Consider the following 19,043-nt stretch of genomic DNA (forward strand, 5'->3'; position numbering starts at 1 on the left):
AACCTAATCATGTCGTTACTCAACGATATGCTTCAGAGAAGGACCGGGTAGACCATACAAAAAAGAAAAGATAAATTTGACATTGACACATTCAGTGTGTTAACTCTGTTAACTTTGGAAAATTGGAGGAAGTCCAGAACATAATGAGGAAGTGTCAACTGCATATTCTAGGACTATATGAGACAAGATGAGTTGGAATGGTAACTTTAGACCAGAGGATTTCAGAATAATTCAAAGTGGAAACCGAAAATCAAGGGAAAAAGAGTAGCTATTCTATTAACAAAGAAATGGGTACATAATGTAATGAAAACCTAACATGTGAGAGATTAGACACTCATGAAGAAGTGATAAGATAGCCCAATTAGCGTAACAAAAATTCATGTATATTTACTAACAACAAATACCAGCGATGAAGAAACTGAAAACAAAAATTATGACACCATCGAAGAGTTAATAGAAATAACAGACAAAAAACAAAGGTATCCTCACTGGTTGATTTTAACACGACAATAGGCATACAAGTCAACCACAAACGTGCCAGTAGGTTCGGATGGGAAATAATGAACTCAAGAGCTGAGAAAGAATATTTAGAATAACGTGAGATGGTTGTAGCCAATACATATTATAAAACTCCAAAGATAAGGTGTTACATGTGGAAGACAGCTGGTGATATACATTGATGCGCCAAAGAAACTGTTCTACGCATACCTATTCAAATGTGCGGTTCTGGGCGCTACAGTCTGGAGCCGAGCGACCGCGACGGTCGCAGGTTCGAATCCTGCCTCGGGCATGGATGTGTGTGATGTCCTTAGGTTAGTTAGGTTTAAGTAGTTCTAAGTTATAGGGGACTGATGACCTCAGAAGTTAAGTCGCATAGTGCTCAGAACCATTTGAACCTATTCAAATGCAGAGATATGTAAACAGGCGGAATATGGCGCTGCGGTCGGCAACTCCTATATAAGGCAACAAATGTCTGGCGCAGTTGTGACTGCTGCTACAATGGCAGGTTATCAAGCTTTAATTGAGTTTGAACGTGGTGTTGTAGTCAGCGCACGAGCGATGGGACACAGCATCTCCGACGTGGCGATGAAGTGGGCATTTTCCCGAACTACCATTCCACGAGTGTTGCCATGACTATCAGGAATCCGGTAAAACATCAAACCTCCGACATCGCTGCTGCCGGAAAAAGAACCTGCAAAACGGGACCAACGACGGCTGAAGAGAATCATTCAACGTGACAGAGGTGCAACACTCCCGGAAATTGCTGCTGATTTCAGTGCGAGACCATTGACAAGTGTCAGCGTGCGAACCATTGAACGAAACATCATCGATATGGGCCCTCGGAGACGATGACCCACTCGATTACCCGTGATGATTGTACGACACAAAGCTTTACGCCTCGCCAGGGCCGGTCAACACAAACATTGGACTGTTGATGACTGGAAACATGTTACCTGGTCGGACGAGTTTCGTTTCAAATTGTATTGAGCGGATGGACATGGAGACAACTTAAGGAATCCATAGACCCTGCATGTTAGCAGGAGACTGTTCAAACTGGTGGAGGCTCTGTAATGGTCTGGGGCCTGTGCAGTTGGAGTGAGATGGGACCCCTGACACATGTAGATACGGCTCTGACGTATGACACTTACGTAAGCATCCTGTCTGATCACTTGCATTAATTCGCGTCCATTGTGCATTTCGACGACCTCAGGCAATTCCAGCAAGACAATACTACACCCCAAACGTCCAGAATTGCTACAGAGTGGCTCCAGGAACAGTCTTCAGAGTTTAAACACTTCCACTGGCCACCAAACTCCCCAGACATGAACATCATTCATCATTTCGGGAATGCCTTGCAAAGTGCTGTTCTTAAGAGACCGCCATCCCCTCGAAATCTTACCGGATTTACGGACAGCCCTGCAGGATTCATGGTTTCACTTCCGTCTCTGAGTACTTCAGACATTAGTCGAGGATTTGCGACGTCGTGTTGCGGCACTTCTGCGCGGCCGTGGGGGCCCTACACGATAGTAGGCAGGTGTAACAGTTTCTTTTGTTCTTTATTGTGTAGTAGTAAAGCAGAGCCAGAGGAACCAAGTGACTTCTAGTCATAGTTACCCAAGTGATAATATGGATAGTGACCACATACTTTTTGTGAGAAAGTGCCACGTTATATTTAAGAATGATCAACTGAAATAACCAAAGAAATGGAGGCAATATAAATTGAAGGATTCCGAGATTATGCATGGGGTGTCACTTTGGTCCTCCCTAATTGGAAAAAGCTCTGGATTATAAACCCTTCTCCCAGGGGCTTGGACGACCTTCTCTCGGTCCTCTTGCCATGAGATCATTCTAGCTAGGTATTGGCAACGGATAATTATGAAGTTTTGCATTAAGAGTGCCGATTCTAATATATTACTTTCGAATATATTACTGTCAGCAGCACCTGCGCAAAATCAACAATAAGTAAGCAATTTGTCCACATCGCGATTAGACCAATGAAAGTATTGCTTCACTTGTGACTGAAAGTTTGATAACAAAGGTCACTTAAAGAATGGACTTAAAAAAATACGGTTCAAATGGATCTGAGCACTATGCGACTTAACTTCTGAGGTCATCAGTCGCCTAGAACTTAGAACTAATTAAACCTAACTAACCTAAGGACATCACACACATCCATGCCCGAGGCAGGATTCGAACCTGCGACCGTAGCAGTCGCCCGGTTCCACACTGTAGCGCCTAGAACCGCCCGGCCACTTCGGCTGGCGAATGGACTTCTGTCAGTATATTCCATTAGTAGATATCATGAGTATTGATATTACGGGAAGAAATAACTAGTTCGCTTTAAGAGATACGCTAACGCAAAACTTATGTTGTTCACAGTGACAAAAAAGTACATTTGTGTATTAGAATACATGCTGAGAATGATCGTATTGGGGACATGTACTACTAGATATCAGGAGTATGCACGACTACATGTAGGCGGATGTAGGCACTAGTCGTATAACAAACACCGTTGTTCAACCTATGAGAAGTGACTGCACTGAGGCGCTGCGAATAGGTAGGTGCCTTATACAATGAGCGCTTTTACAATGACTTTCTGACGCAGCTGAAATCTGTACTTCGGGACGAAGCTGTTAGGGATGCTATTTCTGAATTTAAATACTGGTTCTGTCACTCTCAAGTTAAACAAACATTTAGCATAACGTGTGACTGTTGTTTAATATTAATTTAGGGCAAGTACTGCTCTTTTATTACTTTGCAAATTCACTAATTTCCTGTGTCATTCCTGTGTGGTATAATAGCTGTCACAATTATCATAGGAATGTTGTTGGTTTTAAAGATTTAACAATGATCAGGAAATGAAAGTTACGTGAAAGACGTGTGGCACGGGGTGCGTGTGGAACTGCTCCGAAGGCCGTATCGTGCAGTTTTGTTACTGCAGCAGGCGAAGTGTGTGTAAGTGCTTTATATGGTGCTAGAGAAATTTCCTACTTGAAATCACCGCATAAAAACGCTGCTAACATCGCATAATAAAAGCCAATCAGCGTTACTCACCCGTCCGAAACCATTCACGACAATTCCCCACTAGTTACACAAAAGCATATTTCATACCCCGTATTGTGACCACAGTTTTTCCCCAGATCTTTAATTAGGAATGCAAGATTCGTCTACAATTATAAAACGCTATTACAGTTCTTTTCAGTTTTTATATCTCCTCCCGCTATCCATTTTGGCCTACACTCAACAAAAATGGTACGAAACGCACGTTCGCAGTTTTCGTATGCAAAGCTTCATTCTTCAGGAAGTACATTTGAATCGACCCTAATCAGATAAATTTCGTCAGTCCTAATGTAGAAGTCATCTGTCACAGTATCATCACTTTAAGACACAGTCAGCTGATTACGTAACTTTAGCCGGATACTTATTTATCCTAAAAATTAATTACAAAGGGAGAAGTAATTAAATCTGGCTATGCGGCGAAAACAAATTTCATTCATTTACTTATAATGTTAACTATAAATGCAATATAAAACCTCTGATGCATTTTTTTAAATATCAGTTTAACATACACTTATGGAAATCGAAATAAGAACACCGTGAATTCGTTGTCCCAGGAAGGGGAAACTTTATTGACACATTCCTGGGGTCAGATACATCACATGATCACACTGACAGAGCCATAGGCACATAGACACAGGCAACAGAGCATGCACAATGTCGGCACTAGTACAGTGTATATCCACCTTTCGCAGCAATGCAGCCTGCTATTCTCCCATGGAGACGATCGTAGAGATGCTGGATGTAGTCCTGTGGAACGGCTTGCCATGCCATTTCCACCTGGCGCCTCAGTTGGACCAGCATTCGTGCTGGACGTGCAGACCGTGTGTGACGACGCTTAATCCAGTCCCAAACATGCTCAATGGTGGACAGATCCGGAGATCTTGCTGGCCAGGGTAGTTGACTTACACCTTCTAGAGCACGTTGCGTGGCACGGGACACATGCGGACGTGCATTGTCCTGTTGGAACAGCAAGTTCCCTTGCCGGTCTAGGAATGGTAGAAGGATGGGTTCGATGACGGTTTGGATGTACCGTGCACTATTCAGTGTCCCCTCGACGATTACCAGAGGTGTACGGCCAGTGTAGGAGATCGCTCCCCACACCATGATGCCGGGTGTTGGCCCTGTGTGCCTCGGTCGTATGCAGTCATGATTGTGGCGCTCACCTGCACGGCGCCAAACACGCATACGACCATCTTTGGCACCAAGGCAGAAGCGACTCTCATCGCTGAAGACGACACGTCACCATTCGTCCCTCCATTAACGCCTGTCGCGACACCACTGGAGGCGGGCTGCACGATGTTGGGGCGTGAGCGGAAGACGGCCTAACGGTGTCCGGGACCGTAGCCCAGCTTCATGGAGACGGTTGCGAATGGTCCTCGCCGATACCCCAGCAGCAACAGTGTCATTATTTGCTGGGAAGTGGTGGTGCGATCCCCTACGGCACTGCGTAGGATCCTACAGTCTTGGCGTGCATCCGTGCGTCGCTGGGGTCCGGTCTCAGGTCGACGGGTACGCGCACCTTCCGCCGACCACTGGCGACAACATGGATGTACTGTGGAGACGCCCCACGTGTTGAGCAATTCGGCGGTACGTCCACCCGGCCTCCCGCATGTCCACTATACGCCCTCGCTCAAAGTCCGTCAACTGCACATACGGTTCACGTCCACGCTGTCGCGGCATGCTACCAGTGTTAAAGAATGCGATGGAGCTCCGTATGCCACGGCCAACTGGCTGACACTGACGGCGGCGGTGCACAAATGCTGCGCAGCTGGCGCCATTCGACGGCCAACACCGCGGTTCCTGGTGTGTCCGCTGTGCCGTGCGTGTGATCATTGCTTGTACAGCCCTCTCGCAGTGTCCGGAGCAGGTATGGCGGGTGTGACACACCGGTGTCAATGTGTTCTTTTTTCCATTTCCAGGAGTGTAAAATATATACGTTACAGATTTGGTGGAGGTTGCTCCAGTAATTCAGGAGTGATCCTGCTAGTTGACTAATTTTCCACTCAACTCTCCCTCAGAATTAGACGTTTTACTGGTGTCTTACGCCCACAGTATTTTTCCGCAGACAGTAATATATATGTGTACTAAAGCGTTCATGATTGGTTCATTACTGAAAGACAGCAACAGCCTGCTCATTAATAGCAACAGTCTCGTTTGTTACAATCAAACGCTCACCGGGTTTTATAGGCAAGTCATGTTCAATAGCCCATCGATATCTGCACCAGAACATGAAGGAAGTTACAATTTACGTGACGTTCCTACAAGAAGACTCAATTTCATGTAGGAGCTTCACGTATGTGCTGACTCCCCAAATTTATGACGTGGCCATAGGTGAAGAAGCATCTGTGTCAAAGTGAATGAGCTTTGGAGCCTGCTTTAGCCAGTAATAAATTTCACAGGAATTTGGCTGTAAAACCTTTATTATGGCACTAGGCTTTGTTTTAACCTTCTCTTACGTTCATGTATTGTGAGCACACAGCAGCATCTTCTCACTTTATCCTCTGGGATGCTAGATGTATTTCTAGGCCTATACTATTTTCCCAACAACAAATTGTGCTGAAACTGGTTACAGTGATCCAGGATTACGTGTGACGTTCCACTCCTTCCCGTCGCCAGTCCCACCTCAAAGCGTATAAAATGAGCCCAGCAACCAAAAAAAGTGCAGGATGTGTCCATAAAGGTGGGATTCGGGTAGGTGAGCATGGTCTGGTCTGAAACCACCTCGCGAATTAATGACGAGAGCTGGCGAACCAGCAGGACTGAATGTAGTTCTTAGGCTGTTTCTCACATCCAAATAGGTGAATATCTGGCTGGTGCCCACGTCGTATCTCAGATACACGCAACGCACATATTTAGTAGCAGATTCTCACACATGAATAATCGATTTACTTTGGATGCAGACAGATCAACTACATACGTGATCGCATCAGAATACTGTGACGATCGCATATGTTCGACTGCGTCGTGCAAATTATTTTACAAGACAGTGAGTCATATGTGTATCACGGTTTGTCGAAATTTTACCAGGAGATCCTAAGCTATTCAAGGACACACACACACACACACACACACACACACACACACACACACAGTCTAATTTTACATATATGGGGTGGAACATAATGAAATGAAAGGGTTCAAGTCACTGTGACTTCCTTTACCCAACTGAATTGGGCATTTATTGTTTGTCCAGTCTCCGCGACTTCTGTTCGGCTTAAGCTTGGAAGGCAGTCCACTTTAAGGCATACATTGTCTTACTGAAATATACTTGTGCATCTTACTTACACGTCTAATACCAATGGCATCATACACCCTCCAACAAACTAATTTACATCTGCTAGAAGGAGCGAAATAGTTTTAGGAGTTGAACTTAATACCGATAATCTCAACAACAAAACACACTTTATTCAAGGCATATTAATCTATAATTCTATAGGTATAAGCAATTAATAAAATAAATATAAATGATTCAAATATGACACGAGAAAAACTGTTTGGTGAGGGTCCTTCCAGTCTTAGAATTAAGCGTGCTCTCAATTACCGTACTTTTACGTCTTCTCATTCCAATTCCTCCAGAGAGAAGTATTGCTCAACATAATAAATATCATCGGAATGCCCCTGGGAGAATGCTGGAATAAGTTGTCACGTATCCACCGTTCCTATCGTTTGGACTTGAACGAACGCTCCAATCTTTCCGTGTTAGTTATACATACAATCATTGCCCAAATGTAGCATGTCGTTCTTAACTACAACATTTTATTATGTATTTTAGTAGTGGAATTCACGCACATAAGCTGTGTAAATTTGTATGCCTTTCTAAGCGATATGTTTCTTATTATTGAGGTAAGGTCATAAAATTAATTGGAATTGGAAATACAAAATACACATAAAATTAGATCAGACTCTGTTTTCGTTCCAAAAATGATATGATTCTCGTTGATGTGGAACAAGTCAGAACATATAACATGAACACCATAAAACATTTGAATATAATACTCACCACCCTGATCATTCGTCAGAAGATTGTAAAATAGGTGAATAAATTGCACTAAACTAGAACTGCTAATATTTACAGAATTATTACACGATCAGAATGAAACATAGTTAGGCACTTTTAATAAATTTATCATATACAAAATACGTAATCTTGACTGATGCGACCGAGTGCTCTCAAAACTGACGTCTAAGAGATTTTTTACTTAAGATGGTCTAACAGTCCCTGTTAAGATATTAATCTACAAAGTAAAGGACGTTGCCTTACAAAAAGTCCTTCATACTCTTTTTAAACTGGGATTCATCTAAAACCAAGATTTAATGCTTGCTGTCAATTTATTGAAAACGTATATTCCTAAGTAATGTACTCCTTTGTGGATCACGGTAAGTGATTTTAGGTCTTTATGTAGATTGTTCTTATTCCTGGCACTGATATTATGTGTTGAGCTATTGGCTGGATAGAGAGATATATTACTTGCAACAAATTTCGTTAGGTAATACGTATATTGAGAAACAATGGTTAGAATATAAAGTTTCTTGAACACGTTAATACACGATGTTCTTGAAATTACACCACAAATGACCCTTGTAACACGCTTTTGCACGATAAAATCTTTCGCTTGGTTTGACGACCTCAGAATATGATCCCATACGATATAATAGAATGAAAGTAAACAAAATATGCAAGGTTTTTATGTCTCTTACTTCTGACATCGTTCTCATTGCAGACAGAGGCTTGTTTATGTGATTTAGCAATTCATTCGAATGCCCTACCCAACACAATTTATATTAAGTTGTAATCCCAGAATTTAACACTGTAAACCTCTTCGTTATCCATGTCTGCAAGAAATCTCTTACAGTTTCTGAACTGCATATAGTGGGTCTTTTCAGAGTTTAATGATAGTGGATTAGCTTTGTGTGTGTGAATTCCTAAGCAACCAAACTGCTGAGGTCATCGGTCCCTAGACTTACACACTACTTAAACTAACTTATGCTAAGGACAACAAACACACCCATGCCGGAGAGAGGTGCCGCGCAATCCGTGACAGGGCTGAATGAGCTTTAAATCACTTTTTAATGTCAGTGAAATTTTGATTAGCAGCCATCTCTAAATCTGTAATTGACTTGCTACTTACTGCAGTATTTGTATTATCTGCAAACAAACGATCTTCCTATCTGTCAATTTAACAGACGTGAGGTGATTAATGAACACACTAAAATGCAACAGACCCAAGAGCGAACCTTGAGGAACACCACATGTAATTGATTCTCTATCAAAAGAAGACTGACGGCATACCGCGAAGGTATTTCACAACAACTCCCTTTGTGTCATATTAGTTAGGTAAGACTCGAAACAATTCCCAGTTCTGCCAGTGAAACCATTATACTATAATTCACTTAAACGAACGCTGTGTTGCACACAGTGAAAGGCTTTTGGCAGGCCACAGATGTGCCAACAGCCTCTGATTTGTTACCTAATGTATTAAGTTCATTCTCAATGTCCGTTAAACAGTTTTCCTTATATCGGAACCCTTAAGGAACGCAGACTGTGACTCAGAAAATGACTTAGAAGTCAGATGCTTAAGGAGACGTTTGAACACAACCTTTTAAAATAGTTGCGAAAAGGCGACAAAAGTGAAATTCGTCGATAGTTTGGTGGTATCTCTTAATCCCCCTTCTTCTAAGAGTCGTACGTTCAGTGTATTTTAGCCAGTCAGGAAATGTTCCGCTGATAAAGATTGATAAAACTCAATTCACTTGAGCACTCTTTGATTAATTTCGTTCTTATCTTATCATAATGACTAGCATACGTATAGTTTTTGAATTTCATCGTTGTCTTATAAGGAAAAATCACGCAAAATGTTAAAGTGCAGAGTATTCACTGCATCTTGGAGTCTTGACGTGTTCTTGTCTCACGTACATCAATCTTACTTCATTACTCGGACAAACATTCAGACGAATAGTAGGTCAAATTTTATTGATAAACAGTAATATACAGGTTTCTGTCAAACAAGGCAGCAAGAAAAAAAGTGCTGGGCTGTGCTGTGAAAATGTACGATACTGTTATGTTCTTTTTCTCGCAGTCAGTTTTAGTGTAAGGAATATCTCTTTATGATTAGAATTCTGCTATGGAATCCGAATCGTCAGAAGCTTTGTAATCCTACCCGTTCGTGCAATAAAACCATTCAGAATACTGTTACGAAAGCTACTATCCTCATAGATCGAGTAGCTGTAGAGGTCTCTCCCATACCCGTGTACCAAAGAGCCCAGTCGATTTAGCTACTCATTTTAAGCGTTTTCAATTGCTAATCAAAGTGTCCTTTGCAATATCAGTAAGAGAGGGCTGTAGGAAGGAGGCAAGAGTGGGAGGAAGGGGGTGGACATTTCAAATGGTTCAAATGGGTCTGAGCACTATGGGACTTAAAATCTGAGGTCATCAATCCCCTAGAACTTAAACCTAACTAAGGACATCACACACATCCATGCCCGATGCAGGAATCGAACCTGCGACCGTAGCGGTCACGCGGTTACAGACTGTCGCGTTAAGAACCGCAAAGCCACTCCGGCCGGCCAAAGGTGTTGAGAGTGAACATTCAAAGCGGGCGGGGGGGGGGGGGGGGGGGGGGAGAGAAGAAGGGGGGAGAGAAGAAAGAGATGACCAGAGAGACGGGGGAGAAGGAAATGATGAGGAGGGGGGACGAGGTGACGGAAAGAGAGAGGGGGAAAGAGGAGAAACAGGGAGGAGGATATAGACCAAGGGAGCGGGAAGAAGCAAATTAGGACGTACATCCAATTCCCGTACATGTTTGTCAATTGTGAGGCGTTTCCGGGTTCGCTAATGTTATAATATGAAGAGAGGCGTTACCAGAAAGTCACTGATACTCAAAGGATTCTGATGCTATAAGCAATGAAAGTGGAATATAAACCATTACCCATTACCCATGGTCTAGGGGTAGCGTCTTTGACTCATAATCAAAACGTCTTCGGTCCCGGGTTCGATCCCTGCCACTCCCAAATTTTGATAAATAATCAGCATTGGCGGCCGAAGACTTCCGACATAAGAAGTCAGCCTCATTCTGCCAACGGCCTTGTCAAAGAGGGTGGAGGAGCGGATAGAGGTTCAGGGCACTCTCTTGTCCTAGGAAATTGCCCCTAAAGGCGGAAGAATCAGCAATGATGAACGACATGAGTACGCAGAAGGCAATGGAAACCACTGCATTAAGGACACGTAACGTGTATCCACAGGACATGAGGCCTGTAGTTGAAGAAGTGTCATGATGGTCTCTCCATTGGCAAAAGATTCCGGAATAGTCCCCCATTCGGATCTCCGGGAGCAGACTGCCAAGGGGGAGGTTACCATGAGAAAAAGATTGAATAATCAACGAAAGGATAATATTCTACGAGTCGGGGAGTGGAATGTCAGAAGCTTAAATGGGGTAGGGAAACTAGAAAATCTGAAAAGGGAATTGGAAAGTCTCAATCTAGATATAGTAGGTGTCAGTGAAGTGAAGTGGAAGGAAGACAAGGATTTCTGGTCAGATGAGTTTCGGGTAACATCAACAGCAGCAGAAAATGGTATAACAGGTGTAGTATTCGTTATGAATAGGAAGGTAGGGCAGAGGGTGTGTTACTGTGAACAGTTCAGTGACCGGACTGTTCTAATCAGAATCGACAGCAGACCGACAACGATAGTTCAGGTATACATACCGACATCGCAAGCTGAAGATGAACAGATAGAGAAAGTGTATGAGGATATTGAAAGGGGGACGAAAATCTAATAGTCATGGGCGACTGGAATGCAGTTGTAGGGGAAGGAGTAGAAAAAAGGTTACAGAAGAGTATGGGCTTGGGACGAGGAATGAAAGAGGAGAGAGACTAATTGAGTTCTGTAACAAGTTTCAGCTAGTAATAGCGAATACCCTGTTCAAGAATCACAAGAGGAGGAGGGATACTTGGAAAAGGCCGGGAGATACGGGAAGATTTCAATTAGATTACATCATGGTCAGACAGAGATTCCGAAATGAGATACTGGGTTGTAAGGCGTTCCCAGGAGCAGAAATATACTCAGATCACAATAGAGTAGTGATGAAGAGTAGGCAAAAGTTGAAGACATTAGTCAGGAAGAATCAATACGCAAAGAAGTGGGATACGGAAATTCTAAGGAATGACGAGATACGTTTGAAATTCTCTAACGCTATAGATACAGCAATAAGGAATAGCGCAGTAGGCAGCACAGTTGAAGGGGAATGGACATCTCTAAAAAGGGGCATCACAGAAGTTGGGAAGGAAAACATAGGTACAAAGAAGGTAGCTGCGAAGAAACCATGGGTAACAGAAGAAATATTTCCGTTGATTAATGAAAGGAGGAAGTACAAACATGTTCCAGGAAAATCAGGAATACAGAAATACAAGTCGCCGAGGAATGAAATAAATAGGAAGTGCAGGGAAGCTAAGACGAAATGGCTGCTGGAAAAATGTGAAGACATCGAAAAAGAGATGATTGTCGGAAGGACAGACTCAGCATACAGGAAAGTCAAAACAACCTTTGGTGACATTAAAAGCAACGGTGGTAACATTAAGAGTGCAACGGGAATACCACTGTTAAATGCAGAGGAGAGAGCAGATAGGTGGTCTGGCGACATACCATCTGACTTTCGGAAAAGCATCATCCACACAATTCCGAAGACGGCAAGAGCTGACAAGTGCGAGAATTATCGCACAATCAGCTTAACAGCTCATGCATCGAAGCTGCTTACAAGAATAATATACAGAAGAATGGAAAATAAAATTGAGAATGTGCTAGGTGACGATACGTTTGGCTTTAGGAAAAGTAAAGGCACGAGAGAGGCAATTCTGACGTTACGGCTAATAATGGAAGCAAGGCCAAAGAAAAATCAAGACACGTTCATAGGATTTGTCGACCTGGAAAAAGCGTTCGACAATATAAAATGGTGCAAGCTGTTCGAGATTCTGAAAAAAGTAGGGGTAAGCTATAGGGAGAGACGGGTCATATACAATATGTACAACAAACAAGAGGGAATAATAAGAGTGAACGATCAAGAACGAAGTGCTCGTATTAAGAAGGGTGTAAGACAAGGCTGTACCCTTTCGCCCCTACTCTTCAATCTGTACATCGAGGAAGCAATGATGGAAACAAAAGAAAGGTTCAGAAGTGGAATTAAAATACTAGATGAAAGGATATCAATGATACGATTCGCTGATGACATTGCTATCCTGAGTGAAAGCGAAGAAGAATTAAATGATCTGCTGAACGGAATGAACAGTCTAATGAGTACACTGTATGGTTTGAGAGTAAATCGGAGAAAGACGAAGGTAATGAGAAGTAGTAGATATGAGAACAGCGAGAAACTTAACATCAGGATTGATGGTCACGAAATCAATTAAGTTAAGGAATTCTGCTACCTAGGCAGTAAAATAACCAATGACGGACGGAGCAAGGAGGACATCAAAAGCAGACTCGCTATGGCAAAAAAGGCATTTCTGGCCAAGAGAAGTCTACTAATATCAAATACCGGCCTTAATTTGAGGAAGAAATTTCTGAGGATGTACGTGTGGAGTACAGCATTGTATGGTAGTGAAACATGGACTGTGGGAAAACCGGAACAGAAGAGAATCGAAGCATTTGAGACGTGGTGCTATAGACGAATGTTGAAAATTAGGTGGACTGATAAGGTAATGAATGAGGAGGTTCTACGCAGAATCGGAGAGGAAAGGAATATGTGGAAAACACTGATAAAGAGAAGGGACAGGATGATAGGACATCTGCAAAGACATGAGGGAATGACTTCCATGGTACTAGAGGGAGCTGTAGAGGGCAAAAACTGTAGAGGAAGATAGCAAAGCAAGGAAGACGCTAAGCAAATAATTGAGGACGTAGGTTGCAAGTGTTACTCTGAGATGAAGAGGTTAGCACAGGAAAGGAATTCGTGGCGGGCCGCATCAAACCAGTCAGTAGACTGATGACAAAAAAGAAAAAAAAAAAAAAACAGAGCGCACATTTACCTTTAAAGTTGAGTTTGGTCGAGAACATCATTCCAGAAAAGCCTTAAAGAATAGCAGATCATTCCTGCATTACACACAGTATTATCTTTCAACCTACCATCAAAATTCAGCTGATTTTACCTTGAATATAGTTACTTAAGTGCACAAGGCTGTATGTGTAATGTACTCTTCCCCTGAGCCAAAGAGTACATTACTCGTTTGTTCAAATTTTACATAAGGAAGATCGATCATGTGCGATCATCGTAAGAAGCAACCGACAGTTGGTCCTACCTTCTTCTCACAACAATAAAACTATATCTTTTAATTCATTGAATTTTATGTAGGGGAACTTCACAGTATACATGTTGTCTTATTTCATTTAATTAGCTTAAGATTAAAGTTTGTTTTACATAGCACTCAGCTGGTTTTTATTCATGATAAGGGAAGGAGCAGCTGTGTACTTACAGTTTCCTCCATCAATTACTCGTATGTGCAATACACGAAATAAAGTTAAAAAATGAATTTTTGTGCTGAGAGGTAGTTTATATCGCCACCTACCTGCAGCATGACGGACACGCCTACAATGCCTTGCGATTTGTGCTGTGCGTCTGTCATGTTGTGGTACAGGTCCGCGTTAAACCCGTACAGCTGAATCTGAAATTTAGAAAGATTTTTATTTTTTGCGTCAACAATCACAAAAACAATTCAAAATTCAGTTACAATGCTGGGTTTCCTGCTGCCCCTTAGTCCATAAGTAAAATGCATTGCTCTCGGTACACTTGCTGAAACGCTTTTAGGGCAATAAGAGAATCAGAGAAGATGAGAATCACTTTCCTTCAATTACTTCCGGGCCTCTTTGGACAGTGGCTATTGTAATTAGGACCTACATTTTTTAGGTAACTATATCGCGATTGCTGACGAAGTTTTTAATATTTTGTGCATCCTTGTTTTCTCTCAGAGTCGTTGGCAGGTCCTTCTCTTTGTTTAATTTTCAGTCAGCCACATGCGTGATATCCTTCTCCACTTAATCTGTAAAAAATCTGAAACGACGGACAAATGAAGAACTTTCACTACACTGTGCATGCACGTGCGTGCGTGTGCATGCTTGTGTGTGTGTGTGTGTGTGTGTGTGTGTGTGTGTGTGTGTGTGCACGTGTGAACGTCAAAGAAATTTGTCTCACTTTCATTTCAGCATAATTTCTTTATAACTTTCGTCATGATTTAGTGTGAACGCTAATCACTACGATGCCGTGCTCTTCAACAATCCTGTCATTATCACCATAATCAAGATTTTGTAGGCAGAGTGCTGCCCTCTCTTAATCTATTCATTCATGACTACATTATCTTGAACAGGTAAACTAGTGGATAAGAGAAGTAACTATGCACACTAAACGAGTTGTAGAAGGAGTGAAATGAATTGGTTTCAAATTTTATTGGTTAACAGACATGAATATGTGATACCCACTGATGTCTAGATGTAGATGAATGTGTGTCATGTTATTTTCGCGTAGCATGTAGGAATGTAAGTATAAGGTCTGTTTCTGTGCCATTTCTCCCAAAAAGTTCGAGTCAGACGTGCACCGAAGCGCGGATAGGTTAAATGTTACTCTGAAGCAAAGCTGTCCTGCAAACAGTCGTTTAATTAAGCTGTCACATGTCGTGATCCACTGAAAACGACGTCTGTAGACAAGACAGAAATTAACGAGATGTTGAGAAGGGCAGATTTATTCGTCAGTAGAGAACGGTGGCGTGACGGGATGAAGGTTGGGGACTCTTATTCGCGAGGGCCGTGCAGTGTTCATATGCGGGGGCGGCAACAGAGCGTCGAGTGAGTGGAGCGCGCCGATAGGGCGGCAGACGGTGGTGGTGGGGGTAGGTCTGGTGGGGGGGGGGGGGGGGGCAGCGGGTGCAGCGCTGCCATCCATCAAAGTGACGCCGCCGCGCGGACTTTTCCACGTCACCACCCACCGCTATTTATCTATCACCGCCGACAAACGGCCCTTCCAACTCGCCTATTAATTCGCGCAAATTTCCTCTCGTCACGAGAGGTGAGATATTTTTCCACTGCTGGCAAAACTTTTACGAGTGCCTCTTATTTAACGTCCCTTCCTGTTTCATTTTTTCTCGCACTTCACTGACCTACCCATTCATTGTTGAACTCCGTTATTGACGGTAATGCACAGCAGGAGTTTACCATTTTAGGTAGGATCTGCATTGTATCTTGTTCATGCTATGTGCAACGCTAAACAAACAGACGCTCAGTGAACGGTTAGCAGCAACAGTAAATTTCTACCCGATGATTTATTGACGTTGGAACTACGCCCTGATGAAGTATTAGCTTTTGTGTAAGTGTTGTAGCGCTAAGGAGATTCTGAGACGTGCAGATGTCTAACTTTTTGGAGTTACAGTAATTACTACAATAAATAAGCACATTAGACGAAAAATTATTACTCCAATGAGGCACCATGCGTATAGCGTATCACACTGCCTGTGCCTTCGCCGTCGAGGAAGAGAGTTCTTTAATTTATACAGCTCAAGCCACTCAATGGTCGTTAGATATACAGGGTGAGCACAAAATCTTGTGCTGATTATAAAAATTTATTACAGAATAACTTTTTGGCATAATAAGCTACATTTGGTGCCGTTACATAGGTTAGTGTTACTAGTTGTTCTTAAGACAACCTACCTTAGTAAACCTGAACGTGTGCTCCCTTGGTAGCTCGGAGAACGTCGAAGCGGTATTCCAGTTCCAACTGGGTGTTTCGTAACCTATGCTTTGTCACAGTACCCACAGCAGCTTGTACTCTAGCCTCCAGTTCGTCGAAGTCAGCAACTGGTGTGACGAAGAATCTGTCCTTGATAAAGCCGCAGAAAAAATTTGTCAAGGGGCGTAATGTCTGGAGAGGGGAGTAAAGTCCGGATCAGTAGATTGGAAGGTACGGTTCAACACCCTGGTCACCTCGTTCTTCAGACATTACGTCCCTTGACTTTTTTCTGATGCTATATCAAGGACAGAGTCTTCATCAGACCAGTTGCTGACGTCGACGAACTGAAGGTTAGGATACAAGTTTTATAATCATGGCAAGACTTTGCGCTATCCCTGAAATTGAGCTACCAAACTGCAGGCATGTTGATTGCTACGTTACACCTCTAGATCCAAATAGTCCCAGACACACTCTACGGCAGGTTTCAATTTCAGACGGTAACCCCGCCTTACCCCCCCCCCCCCCCCCCCCTCCTCCTGCCAGGGAATTGTTTTTGAACTGAGTGCAACAAGTCGGCGCTGGACAGGAGATTTGCCGTAATACACATGTATTAAATCGCGTCGTAACTGATTTACACCTACACTAGCACCAGTGAACGTGATAATAGGTGATCAATGTGATGCGATGGGTGGAGGCACGGGAGGAGCTAAGTGTATGCGTGTGTCTTTGTGTATACAGTACACTTAAAATGAGCTGCTATTCGTTTCTCATGTTGACTGTCTTCTGTTTACGACAGCCAGCGATCTCAGAGGTCTATAGTTATAATCAGGAAAAGATGAGCTTCGTTCGAAAGCAGTGATAGGTTTGTATTAAATTTTGTGGTTTTATTGTTTTTATCAAGGTATTAGAAATTATGGTACCCTTGTACATAATTAATTTAATCACCGCTTTCGTAGCCTAGAAGCCACATCATCAGGTCAGACATGGTGAATCGACGGTCAAGTTGCAACGTGGTCGGGACTGAGCATTCCTTGTCTAACAATAAATTACGTAGTTAGCCGATCGTCAGGTAAGCAGAAAGTATGGGTCCACGTTTCCTCAAGCGAATCCAGATTCACGGCACAAGGAGTGTTCGGTGCAACTTTCAATTCATGATTCACCATATCTAAGCTGATGATGTGGCTTCTAGGCTACGAAACTGGTCGTTCAATAAATTATTTCCAAGAGCAGCCAAGCGTTATTATTTAAGATGTCTACTTACGTCCGCGGTTGTCCCTCCTACGAAAAAGTGTGTAAGCATTTATGTTTTAAAACCTGAATTGCAGAACCCTATTTTTTTAAAAAATAATTTCTCATCTTAAGCTGAAACATGGATTTTTTAAAAATCGGAACTTGTGATTTTTATGTCTGGTTTAGAAAAGGGGTTAGTTTACATGATTGAGTAGGGACGTTATGGCACCTAAAATAACAGATATTGAGCATTGTGTCTACAGGATTCAGACTGGGTGACTTACCGGACCAGTCGATGGGCAAAAATAATTCAGTTTCTGTACTGAGTTTATTGGAGTCCGCTGTTGAGATATCGCGATGCTGCCTAACCCTCGCATGGAGTGAATTTTTGGGGCCACGCTGCAACCACAGTGCAGCTACAGGTTAAATGCTTCAATAAGTCAAGGTACAAACTGCGAGGTTGCAGCATAAGCGTACCTTTGTGATCATACATAAAACTTCTCTACAGGGCGTAGTTCATAATTCGCATGCCTGTGGAGGTAGCGTGTTTGTGATCTTAAATGATACAACATCTAGCGAGGTTAGAACAGATTCAAAAAACGAAATATTTTGGATAAAGGTATCAACATGGTAATCACCTGCTTATGTGCCCCGCATGCTTTAGAAGCAGCAGTGATAAAACGTTTGAGGAAAAAGTTGGAGAAGATTGTGTACGAGGTCTGTTCAAAATATTCCGGAACATTAGTAATTTCACGACAGTGTTTCAGCAAAGTGTGGTTGCCGTCCCTGCACTTGCCTGTGATTAATGTGTAACTGTGATACGTCTTTTAGTTATTGTTCAGTGGTGTATTGACTAGAAAGTTGCGTCGCACAGTTTGCGAATTTCGAGATAACAGAGTCAGACGAGCAACACTTCTGCATTAAATTTTGCTTGAAACTCAAGGAAACCTCTACAGAGACACACCAAATGGCGTAGGAAGCCTATGGCGATGAGCCCTTCAGTCGTACTGGGTACAACGAATGCTTCAAACGTTTTAAAAATGGCCTGACGAAAGTTCAATAAACACGAAAGATACACATAACAGAGACTTCAGTCATTAATAATAAATTCTCCATCACTATATGCAACACTATGCTAACGCAGAGGTAATTTTTCATATCCGCGATTATAGAAATCACATGGTTATGAGGCGAAGAGCTCTCCGAGCTATGTTCGGAGCGCATTTTCATCCGGAAAAGAAGTTCCTTGAAGGTTGTTCCATAGAGCGCGGAAAAGGTGGAAATCGGAAGGTGCATGATCATAACTTCGCAGACCACCTCTTGTACAGTGTTTCTTGTCAGTATGGCAGAATGTTAGCGGGCGTTATCATTGAGTAGCCTCGCTTTACACAGTCCTCCCTGTAGTTTTTCTCGGATTACGTCTGCAAGACGTCTCAGTTGGTCGTAGTAAATGTCAGCAGCGATTTTCCACCTCGGGTAGCAGTTCGTAGTACACCACACGGTCGCTGTTCCACGAGATGCATAACATTATCTTTGGTGGATGCGCGCAGG

General features: G+C 42.7%; 1 protein-coding gene across 1 annotated transcript in view; it reads right to left on the reverse strand.

Moving 5' to 3' along the window:
- LOC126281531 (carbonic anhydrase-related protein 10-like) overlaps positions 1–19,043 on the reverse strand; it is a 925,111-nt gene that overhangs the window by 93,846 nt on the left and 812,222 nt on the right. The window contains exon 5 of the mRNA XM_049980578.1: positions 14,116–14,211. Within this exon, the coding sequence (XP_049836535.1) occupies positions 14,116–14,211 (96 nt within the window). The remainder of the gene's footprint in view (positions 1–14,115; positions 14,212–19,043) is intronic.

This window comes from Schistocerca gregaria, chromosome 7, assembly GCF_023897955.1.
Source record: "Schistocerca gregaria isolate iqSchGreg1 chromosome 7, iqSchGreg1.2, whole genome shotgun sequence".
In the NCBI taxonomy this organism is placed as follows: domain Eukaryota; kingdom Metazoa; phylum Arthropoda; class Insecta; order Orthoptera; family Acrididae; genus Schistocerca; species Schistocerca gregaria.